This window comes from Pantherophis guttatus, chromosome 1, assembly GCF_059756535.1.
Source record: "Pantherophis guttatus breed Tessera chromosome 1, ASM5975653v1, whole genome shotgun sequence".
NCBI lineage: Eukaryota > Metazoa > Chordata > Lepidosauria > Squamata > Colubridae > Pantherophis > Pantherophis guttatus.
This window is the reverse complement of record NC_142063.1, coordinates 176,227,349-176,239,410: the sequence shown is the minus strand read 5'-3', so window position 1 is coordinate 176,239,410 and position 12,062 is coordinate 176,227,349. Positions and strand designations below refer to the sequence as shown.

General features: G+C 46.0%; 1 protein-coding gene across 7 annotated transcripts in view; it reads left to right on the top strand.

Annotated features, from left to right (window-relative positions):
* The window catches only part of IKZF2 (IKAROS family zinc finger 2), a 159,698-nt gene that overhangs the window by 135,949 nt on the left and 11,687 nt on the right, over positions 1-12,062 (top strand). For 4 of the 7 annotated variants that reach the window (XM_087882180.1, XM_060688179.2, XM_060688178.2 and 1 more), the window contains one exon: positions 3,129-3,272. The exons of the other annotated variants lie outside the window; for them this stretch is intronic. In XM_087882180.1, coding sequence (XP_087738306.1) covers positions 3,129-3,272 — 144 coding nt within the window. The remainder of the gene's footprint in view (positions 1-3,128; positions 3,273-12,062) is intronic. 7 annotated transcript variants of the gene reach the window in all.

Below are 12,062 nucleotides of genomic sequence, written 5' to 3'. Positions count from 1 at the left end.
ACACAACACAACTGGCTCACCCACAATGTAAAAGCAGCTGTGCTAGACCCAAAATGGCCCCTGCAACAAGCAGGAACCTCACACAGCCACAAAAAGCCCAAAAAAACAACTTTCACACTTTACACACACAAAATTCCACATACAGCTTTGTGAGATTTTGTGTGTTTGTGTAGTTACAGTGAAACACTACAGAAACACACTAAATCTCAGAAAGCTGCACAAATATTATTTTATTTTATTTTTATTTTTATATGAAAACTAAATTTAAAACTTCCTAAACTTTAAATGGCTAGGTCTAAAAAAGAACAACTAAAAAAAACCCCAATTAACTATTTTTTTTAAAGCTCCCAAAGGGGAAAAATACTTACCCAATAGAACAGGGGTCTCCAACCTTGGCAACTTTAAGACTTGTAGACTTCAGCTCCCAGAATTCCTCAGCCAGCTTTGTTTTGCTGGCTGAGAAATTCTGGGAGTTGAAGTCCACAACTCCCTGCCTGCTTGATTGCAGGCAGGGAGTGGCTTGCTGATGGAATGGATTCAGGCAAGTGAAGCAAGGCAAGCGTTGCGACTAGCAGCTAAGGTAAGCAAGCTGGAGGGGGAAAACTTTTTTCCTTTTACATGGCTCTGGCGATCCCAGCTGCGTTGCCTGATTAGCAGGCAACTCAGCTGGGATTGTCAGAGCTTGGATCGCCAGAGCAAAGGAAAAAAGTTTTTTTCTTTTACATGGCTCTGGTGATCCCAGCTGCGTTGCCTGATTAGCAGACAAAGCTGGGATCATCAGAGCTTGGATCACCAGAGCCATGTAAAAGGAAAAAAGTTTTTTCCTGGCTCTGGCGATCCCAGCTGCGTTGCCTGATTAGCAGGCAACGCAGCTGGGATCGTCAGAGCTTGGATCGCCAGAGCCATGTCAAAGGAAAGTTTTTTCCTTTTACATGGCTCTGGCGATCCCAGCTGAGTTGCCTGATTAGCAGGCAAAGCTGGGATCATCAGAGCTTGGATCGCCAGAGCCATTTAAGGCTCGTCAGAGCCTTTCGGGCTGGTCTGCCTGGTTACAGGAGAACGACACCCGGCGTATAAGACGACCCCCGACTTTTGAGAAGATTTTCATGTGTTAAAAAGTCGTTTTATACACCGGAAAATACAGTAAATTGCCTAGGTAGTTACTCTTGACTGGATGGTAGTGATATGTAGTGATATAGTTTAAGGAGACATCACTCAATGAGAGGGGCAGCTAATTTCCTCCAGAGTCTTTTCCAAGCTATTGAATCAAAAGCTACATTTCAACTTATAAAAGCAATATAAAAGATACATTTAAGCAAGTTATAATGTTTCTCAGTGAGATGATATAACATAACACAACGGTTCATGGTCCAGTGATCAGATCTAGATTAACCTACACTATTTGAGAAACAGTTGTGGAATCAAATGCAGGACCCAAAGCAAATAATCAAGGTTTACTACAGTGTTACAGATTAACAGAAGGGACCTTGTAGTCCAACCCCCTGCCCAAGCAGACCCTACACCATTTTTGGCAGATGGCAGTCCAGTCTCTTCTTGAAAGCTTCACATGCTGGTGGGACTTCCTCCAAAGAATATTGAGAGAGACTCCATCCAACAAAGGGATACACTTATATTTATACACTCATAAATGTGGGAGAGACAATGCATAAGCAATAGATGATGTAAGCATAGATATTCATAGATAAAAGATCTCAAGTTAGTATAGGTAACAGAGCTCAGGTTATTTCCTGTGCCTATTTTCCTTTGGAAGCCAAAACGGGGGCTAAGACAATGATGCAATAAAACAGGGAAGAAAACTTCTCTCATAAATGAAGATGACAGGGCAGTGTAGGAATGCCAAACACCAAAAAGGAAAAGCATTTCCCATTGCAAATCTGTGGAATTGTGTTAAGGAGGTAATAAACATTTTAATGACATAATAAAGCTTATATATCACCTTGATTTAATCAATTCCACTCATCTGAGAATTGACTTTCCCCACACAGTTCAAGATAGGCTGTGGGGCAGATCCCACAAGCATTCCTCTTGAGCATCACATTATGCTCCTGGAGGACAGCCACAACTCACGTGCTTTCCTCAGGTGGAGGGGACAGCCTGTCCTGCTGCAGTTGCCCTGGTAAGATTTAAGCATCAATCCAGTTAATTTCCAAACTTTTTAGGTGTTACCTGAAGGAGCAAAGTGTTTGTAAAAATAGTGCTTGTAGAGAATAAATATTGTACGTAGGCATTCAACAGAAAGTATAGGGATAGTATGATGAGCAGAAGCTGCCAGTATTGACTTCCCACATCCACCCCTTCACCTCCTTTTGGATCTGTCCTGAGAATAGGGATATAAACATTTTCATTTTACCCTGGGAAGAAAAGATGATATACTTACAGTCTTTCTTTTTTCTCCTTCAGTAACTTCCCTTCCCTTCATGCTTTGATGTAGATTGCGTCATGTAAGCCTTCATTTATTAATCTTCAAAAATAGGGTTTCTTAGGACTCTCAGCTTTCCTTGGTTGGAGAGAACAATATTGTGTATGCTTTGGCATCACACTGGATTATGAGAAAAGCAGAGCCAGTTTAGAAATAAAATATGGAAATCAGCATATTCCTAAACATAGAAGACTATTTTTTAGCTTCGTTTTTGGTAATAAAGTTAGTACTATTTTGAAATGTTGCCATTATAATGTGTTTCATATCAGACTACTTAACTTTTTATTGATTCATGAGAGTTAATATATTGGAGAATAATGTATGTTTTTATCTAAAGGTCTTGCAGATTCTTGGCTTATACAATTACTTAGAGAAACATATCCTCATATCTGTGGTCACCATCTGTTAGTAACATTCCTAAATCTTCCTCTTCCCTGCCTTTTTGCTAGGAGAATCAGTGCAATTGTTTTCCCTACCCTGACATTTTTTCCTTCAGACCCTGGAAGGAAAATCATAGGTCCCCAACCTAAGGAGAAGATCATTGCTGAATGACTCTCGTGCTTTTAATGGCACATGTTGATAAATTATAGTTTGCAAAGTTTACCATGTTGATCATTCTATTTATCAATTAAACATTTCTTGGAAGTGTAGTTAGATCTTTCTGATTTGGCTTTTTGGTTTTATGTAGTCTCTACTATGGAAGATTGTAAGGAGCAAGAAGCTGGGATGGACAACAATGTTACTCTGGTGCCTTTTGAAAGACCTGCTGTTATAGAGAAGCTGACAAGCAACATGGGAAAGCGTAAAAGCTCCACCCCACAGAAGTTTGTGGGTAAGCTTCAGATGAGCACTTTTGTTGTTTGTAGCAAAAAGGGTAGCCTATGATTAAATCCTAAACTTGAATGCTCCCATTGGCAATTTCAGTATGGGCATAAATCAGCTGGGGGAGGGGGAGATAAGGTAAACCAAGAAGGTCTAGAAACTTAAAATGGCCATAGCAACAATACTGTGGAATATAATTTTTGGCCCCCAGGAACTGGTGAACATCAATCATTCACTTTTTAATTTAAAAAAAGCATGATTTTAGATCCTAGGAATATGTGCCAGCTTGAAAGTCTGGTGGTAAAAAAAGTATGACAGATTGTTCAGAGTAGAACATTTGTTCACATTATATTAGAAGGGATTTCTTTAAATTAGCATTAATATTTAACACTCTTACTCTATCCTATGCTATATTATACAATGCTATTTAAAACAGACATACTGTTGAAAGAATATTTTTCTTTAGTCTACCTAAACCACAATAGAAGTATTCTAATCTAAGTATTATTGGACTTGCCTTGTAAACGTTGGTTTCTCTTATTACAAAATCAGCTGTGGGAAGTGAATATGTCAAGAGGTACAGCTCATAATTTTGTATGTCCTATAGGGGTTTCAAGCAGTCAGGGAACAAGAAGGAAATCCAGCTGAATGAATTGCATGCTGGAAAATAAATGAAAAACTCTCAGGATGGCTGAATTTTTAAATTCTCAGGGGACAAAAAAAAAAAAAAAAAGTAAACCAAGCCAAAATTCTCTGAAGCTTAGATGAAGAGTCCTGGGTGAGGCTGCTGCAACTGTGAAGGAGGCAGCAGGGTTAGGGCTTAGAGTTTCTCCACGTGGGCCCTGGGTTTGCTATAGGAGTCCCTCATCTCACTTGAGACCCTGGATATAGGTTAGAAGCTTGTAAGCAATCCTAGCATTCACTTGAAAGCTTTGTATTGGCCCTAGTGATCAAAAGAGCTCCTGGGTGACCAGTAAAATAAATAGAAACAGGGCAGCTCCATTTGGCTGCTTTTCCCAAAAAATGTTACCTTGCAGAAAGAGTTCTATTTCATAAGAAATCTAAACATATTCAGCCTGATCCTCTTTTAAAATGTTATTGGATTCTGATTCTAACACTGAATGGCATGTAATAAATCAATATATTGGCAGTAATCCCCATAATTAATAAATATTTATTCTTCCTTGTTTATGAAAGCTTTACTTTGAAGAATAAATTGACCTATTATGATGGTTTAGAGTTGTATTTTCTGGATTCAGAGTTGTATTTTCTGGATTCAGTGTTGTCTTATTAGAAGCTTCAGCTATTCCTACCTGTGCCAGCAGAATAAGATCAGAAAGACAAAAAAATGAGGATAAAATCCATCATTATTTCTTAGAGAAATACAGAAATGTATATTGGAAAAATAACAACAGAACAAACTTGCTTCATTTGCAATAGTTAAAATATTTGCACAATGCAATAATTATGAAAATATGTGTTTCCTTTTCAGAAATTATGCAAGAATATATTTATCTTTTCGATGTATGCCTAATCACATATTAAATTGCGTAACATCTGTAAAGAAAGCTAATTCTATTCTGTGTGGATAGGATGATAATTTGAGCAAAGATCTCAACAAAAGACAATAGTTCTACCTTTTCAGAAAAGGTAGAAAAAGATTATACTCTAGTATAGAGAAAGCTGAAAAACTATGTCTTCTTAATCTAGAGATTGACCTTTACTCTCAGATTAAACTAAAACAACATTGTATTCTTACAGTTGAATTTTCAGGAAAGGGAGTAACAATGGCATGCTTCAGAGAAAAGCTGAAAAAATTAAAAATAAAACCTTAGATCAGGGGTGTCAAACATTGTCACAGTGGCATCACGTGATGTATCAGGACTTTCCCTCCCCCTTCACTAAACCGGATGTGGGCATGGCCAGCGTGTGATGCATTTGGCTCGCAGGCCGGGAGTTTGACAGTCCTGCCTTAGATTCAAAATATAATCCTCTAGAATCTGAGAAAATAAAATAACTCTTCATTCAGTGTGACCACATCCAATGAATAAATACTGTTTACATTTCTTCAGATCACATATTAAAATTAACTATAGCTTTATTCATATTTATATTTTGTAGTTATATTCATACTTAAAGGCAGATGAAGAATTAGCTATGTAAGCATATTTCTTAGTAAAATACCAGTGAGATATTGGGAATCTATCAGGTTTTAAATAAAAATTAGTTTTAAATTATCTGTCTCCAGTCTGGGATAGGCAAGAGATACTGTATGATGGAGGTTCTGACCTGGTGCCTTAGGTATTGATAGAGAGAAACAGAGTTAGACTAAATCCTACCAAGGCTGTGGATTTGTGTCCAGTGATGGTGTCAAACCCCCGCACGTTGGTTACCCCGAGAAGGAAAGACGACTCGAATGCTGGGTCTTGGATGCATGAAGTCTTTAATCCAGTCAGGTCACAACGATAGCGGCAGTTGACATTAATGCGATATGCAAAAAGTCGGCATTGGGAGCGGCTGCCTTCCAACGCCTTTTAAACTATCGCGCCGGTAAAGGAAACACCCTTCCGGGTCGGGCGGCCACAGCGCATGCGCCATGGCTCCGCGGGAGCGAAGGGCGCACAGAAGTATCCCTATCCCGGCCGCAGGGTGACCGGCCGCCTGAGAGCCTGGAGCCAACACCCCCCTTCACCACAGTGAATATGCGTTGCCGCCAATCCCACCCCGTCCTTTGCCGCGACTAGCGAACGAGCCTAGGCTGTGCATCCAGGAAGCGGAGGTCGGGATCGCTGCTACCCGGCGAGGTGTCGAGGGCTCTCGACAGGCGGCTCCCCCTATCAGGGCTGCTCCTGGAACATAGAAACAGAAGTATTAACAGCGATGTTGAGAATAGACGCCCTCCCCCTATGGCCCGGGTCTATGTGGGTAGCGGGTATGGAAGCGCGTATATTAGCTCGTATATTATCAGCCCTGATCCACGAGGCATCTTCGAACGGATACCCTTTCCATTTCACCAGGTATTGTATCCTGCCTCTCCTATATCGGGAATCTAAGAGGTCCTCTATTTCGTAGTGATTCCCTTCTACTGGCCAGGCCTGGGTAAAGTGTCTCGAAAAGCTTTGAGTGGTCTCAACAGGCTACTATGGAATACAGGGTGAACCTTACCCAACAATGGTGGTAATTTCAGTTCCACAGTTACAGGGTTAATAACTCGTACGACAGGAAAAGGACCTAGATATTTCGGGCCTAACTTTTTACTAGGGGTACGTGGTTTGAGGTATTTTGTGGATAAAAAGACTTGATCCCCCACTACGAACGGTTTGTGATCAGCCCTTTTTTTATCCGCTTGGCGTTTGTATGTTTCTGTTGCTTTGTCTAGAGCCGTTCGTATATGTGGCCACTGTTTCCAGATGTGCGTAGCCCATTTATCTGGTGCTAGCTGCATCTGTTTCTGGACGTCCAACTCAGGTATGGCGGGAAACTCTTTACCTGATACGATCTGGAACGGGGTATACCCAATACTACCATGAACCGCATTGTTGTACGCTATTTCTGCAAACGGGAGTAGCTCAGACCAATCAGACTGCTGGTATGACATGTAGCATCGTAGATACCTCTCTACTAGCGCATTCGCTCTTTCCGCTGCTCCATTAGTACACGGATGGAATCCGGAGCTCAGGCCCTGTGATGACCCTATCAATTTCACGAACATACACCAGAATTTCGAGGTAAACTGAACCCCCCTGTCTGATATGATACGTTGAGGAGCCCCATGTAACCGATAGATATGCCATATGAACAATCTGGCTAACCTACGAGCTGAAAGCAGTCCATGACACGGAATAAAGTGGGCCTGTTTCGAAAAGAGGTCCACCACAGTCCATATTACTGTGTGACCATTACTCTCTGGGAGATCGACGATGAAATCCATGGCGATCTCATCCCAGGGTTGTGTGGGTTCCGCTACGGGTTGTAGGAGGCCAAGAGGTTTTCCCGTACGGGGTTTTGCCATAGCACATATTTTGCAACTCTTTACATATTGTTCGACGTCCTTTCTAAATCGTGGCCACCAGAACTGACGGCGCACCAGGTGTAAGGTTTTTTGCATGCCAAAGTGTCCAGCTGCTTTAGTATCATGGCACCTGTGCAAAACGGATTGTCGTAAAGCCTCGGGAATATACAGCTTATCCCCCGCCCAGATAAACCCATCCCGTTGGGTTGTTGCTTGTTTATGTTCTGTCACCCAAGGATCAGTAGCTAATTGCTTTTGCAGCTCCTCCTTCCACGTGGAGTCCAAACCAGTATAGAACATCTGACAAGCTCTTTGGTTCCCTGGTAGTATTGCTTGTACCACCTCTTCCCTTTTACTGTCGTATTGTGGTAAACGGGACAGTGCATCTGCTAGAAAGTTCCGTCCTCCCGGAACATATCGCAATCGGAAGTCAAAGCATTGGAAGTATTGTGCCCACCGAACTTGTTTCGGGGACAACCGTCTGGGATTCTGCAAGGCCTCCAGATTTTTATGGTCCGTCCATACCTCGAACGCAATACCACTGCCCTCTAATAAATGTCGCCATGTAAGTAAGGCCCACTGCACTGCAAAAGCCTCCTTTTCCCAGATCGCCCAACGCCTTTCAGTGACGGAAAATTTGGGTGACGTATAGGCACATGGAAGTAACCCCCCTTCAGGGGTTTTCTGTAGTAATATCGCGCCAACTGCTACGTCACTGGCATCTGCTTGTACCACATACGGTAAAGCGGGGTTCGGGTGTCGCAAGATAGGCGCCTGTGCGAATAACGTTTTTAATGCCTCAATGGCTCTTTGACAGTCTGGAGTCCAGCAGAGCACCTGCCCTTGCCTTGCCTTCACCCCTGACGCTTTTGTGCGCAATAAGTCAGTTAACGGGAGAGCTATGTGTGCAAAAGCAGGGATGAATTGCCGGTAGAAATTGGCGAATCCAAGAAAACTTTGTAGTTGTTTCCGGGTTGTGGGTGGTTGCCACTCTAAAACCGTGCTCACCTTTTTTGGATCCATCTCTACTCCAGCCTCTGAAATGCGATACCCTAGATAGTCGAGTTTCCTGCGGTGGAACTCACACTTTGATAATTTAACAAACAACTTCGCATGAAGCAGTTTGGATAACACCTGTCGCACTAACGCGATGTGTTCCTCCATTGTTTTGGTGTAAATGAGGATATCATTGAGGTAAACGAGGACTCCCCGATATAGATGTTCATGTAGTACCTCATTTATCACCTGCATAAAAACAGCTGGGGCGCCTTGTAAGCCAAAAGGCATAACCCGGAATTTATAGCTTCCCAGCGGGCAATTAAATGTTGTCTTCCACTCGTCACCAGGCCTTATTCGTACTCTATAATAGGCCTCGCGAAGATCCAGTTTCGTAAACACCCTCCCAGTAGACAGAGTAGCCAGGAGATCTTTCATTAACGGAAGGGGGTATAAATGCTCGACACAGACAGCGTTCAGACCACAAAAATCCACACATAGACGTAGGCCCCTGTCCTTCTTTTCCCTGAACAATACAGGTGCGGCCAAACAGGAATGGCTGGGTTGAATAAAACCTCTGGCTAGGTTTTTGTCAATGTAAAGTCTCAATTCCTCCAACTCAGGCCTCGTCATCGCATACATACGTGGTTTGGGTAGGGTGACCCCTGGTTTTAACTCTATAGCGCAGTCGGTGGGTCTGTGGGGCGGCAACACCTCGCACTCCTCCTCTTTAAAGACTGCTTCGAGATCTTTATACACATCCGGATATGTTGTTGGGGCTAAACCTACTAAACCCCCCACCTGCGGTCCTCCGTGGTCCGCTTGTGCCTCCGGCTCTGGTTCCGGACCCACAGTCAGTCGAATCCGTCAAAACCCCCCTTCCCACCATATCGTGGGCCTCCATTTGTCTAACCACGCGAGGCCCAAAATTACGGGTTCTACCATCGTGTCAACGACCACAAAGCGAATGGTCTCCCAATGCTCCCCAATGCCCAGTATGACCGCTTCAGTGACCCTGGTTGCCGGTTTCCCACCCAGTAAAGAACCGTCCATTTGTTCAAAGCAGATGGGAGTGGGTAGCTTTAGTATGCGGAGACCCAGCTCCTTGGCTATGGTTTCTCGGATGAGACATCGAGTACACCCAGAATCTATCAATGCGCCCTGTTGGACTGTCTTCCGGGTGTGAGGGTGCCTAAGTACAACAGGTATAACGAAGGGCTGTATCGGATCACTCACCATAGAGTCAACAGGAGCGTCATCATCGCTGCTTTCTGAGACCCCCTGAGTGGCGTCCTGCTCACGGGGTCTCTCCGTCTCCATTCGAGGGGCTCGAGATACGGTTGGCATTGTTGGTCTGGACCAATCTGACGACGAACGAGCCCGTTCCCGGCCCCTGGCCACCGTTGGCGTGCTTTTGGTGGGTGGTGCTGCTGGTACAGGGCATTCTGCTGCTCGATGCCCTAACTGGTTACAACGAAAACACCGGATCGAACCCCGCCCAACCGGTACCAGAGAGCGAGGGGGAGACGCACTGGCCACTGGGGCCCCTGGCAGCTTGTCTACATTACGCCGGGACGGTAGGGGGTAGTTAGTCACGCCCCGGGTACGGAATTCTCGCAATCCAACATCTAGATCCACTGCTGCATGGAACCAGTCTGACAACTTAGGGCCCAATCCCCGATACACACAGGCCTGCCTTAGGTCTCTATCCAAGCCTAACCGGAATTGGTGCACTAACAGCCATTCAGGCCACGCTCGTAGACGTCCGGCTACAGTACGGAATTCCTTGACGTACTGCCTTGCAGGGCGTCCACCCTGCCTCAAAGCTACTAGCTCCCCTTCTAACAACTGTGTTCTTGACTGGTCCTCGAAGCGTGATCGCAATGCCTCCAGGAAAAGCCCCACGTCAGTTAGTTCGTTGGCATGGTCGCTATGGAGGTCAGCGACCCAATCCGCTGCTTCACCCATCAGCACGGAAGTAATAGAGACCACGATGGCCCACTGTGACGGGAACAAGTGGCCATACAGGTCCATGTAGCTCAGGACTTGGCTTAGAAACAGGGACACTCTGTCCGCACTTCCATCAAAGGTCGCCTGTAAAGGGGGAGGGCCCCAGAAGCGATGATGGGGTTGGCCTACTCCAGGTGCCCACATAGGAACTGGGGCCCCGACCCGGGCATCTTGGTCGGTTCTGAAGGCGGTTCCCGCTTGGGGCTGCCCTGGCTGACCACGGAGGTCCCCCTGGGGTTGTCCCCGTCGCCGGGGAGCTAACTGATCCCCCCCTTGCGAGGACTGGGGCGCAGGAAGCGAAGGGCCCCTGCTGTCGAGCCGAAGTTTTGGGCTAGCTAAACGGAAGCGGGAGTCAGCACTACTCCGGGCCTCCCCCCGCCCCTGCCATGTGTCCTGTGCGGGCACCCACGGCTGCCATGAATGGGCGTCTCTAAAGCTTGCCTTGCCAAACTTCTCATGCAGTATGTCCAAGGTAGAAGCCCCCAGCCCTGTAGAATGGCTTCTCTCAGAGTCCTCCTCCTCCAGCCATCGCCTCTCCCTCCACCCCTGGAAGGAGGGCTCGCTGGTCAGGGGCGTCAGCTGTCTGGCCTCAGCAATCGTGGGGCTTTGCCACCATTCCCCCTTTTCGAGCCGTCCGGTGCTGGGACCAGCCGCGTCTGGGTCCACCGCCCCCGGCTGCTGCAACTTCTCCTTGGGCCGAACCATTGGCTCCTCCGCCTCCTCCTGGCCGTCGGTCGTGGGGCCTGTCGTAAGGGTCTCTGCTGCATTGTCTATTCCCGGTAGACCGACTGTCATGCCTTCCGCCATGCTCAGCACGCACCAGTCGCTCGTACCGGACGAAAAGGGAACGCCGACTTCCCTGTCAAACCCCCGCACGTTGGTTACCCCGAGAGGGAAAGACGACTCGAATGCCGGGTCTTGGATGCATGAAGTCTTTAATCCAGTCAGGTCACAACGATAGCGGCAGTTGACATTAATGCGATATGCAAAAAGTCGGCGTTGGGAGCGGCTGCCTTCCAACGCCTTTTAAACTATCGCGCCGGTAAAGGAAACACCCTTCTGGGTCGGGCGGCCACAGCGCATGCGCCATGGCTCCGCAGGAGCGGAGGGCGCACAGAAGTATCCCTATCCCGGCCGCAGGGTGACCGGCCGCCTGAGAGCCTGGAGCCAACACCCCCCTTCACCACAGTGAATATGCGTTGCCGCCAATCCCACCCCGTCCTTTGCCGCGACTAGCGAACGAGCCCAGGCTGTGCGTCCAGGAAGCGGAGGTCGGGATCGCTGCTACCCAGCGAGGTGTCGAGGGCTCTCGACAGATGGTCTACATTTGACCCAAAGCTTGGGAGTCCTAAACTCCTGGATCCTGTTTGAACAGCAAGTAGAGATTTTGGTCATCAGAACCTTTGACAGTTAAACATCATATGTAGTAGTTGTGGACTTCCCTGAATCAGGGGCCTTTACTTAAAATCATGCAAGGCCTTGGCATTTCACAATGGAATGACTGCCGTACAGTCTCCATGGGGCTGCAATGAAGACCATTTAAAAGTTTCACTATGCAGTAATGCACTATGCAGTAGTTCAGGGAGTTATGGGTAGGTGTCCTGAGCTTCACTTCTTTAATTGCATTACTATAGGAATTGCAGTGGCTGCCAATTAGCCTCAGGATACAATTCAAGCCCTGCATGGCTTAGGCTATGGGTGTCACCATGATCATTTTCTAAATGTTGAATCAGCCTCTCCAATATGTTGAATCAGCCTCTCCAATAAGATCTGGGAGAGTGG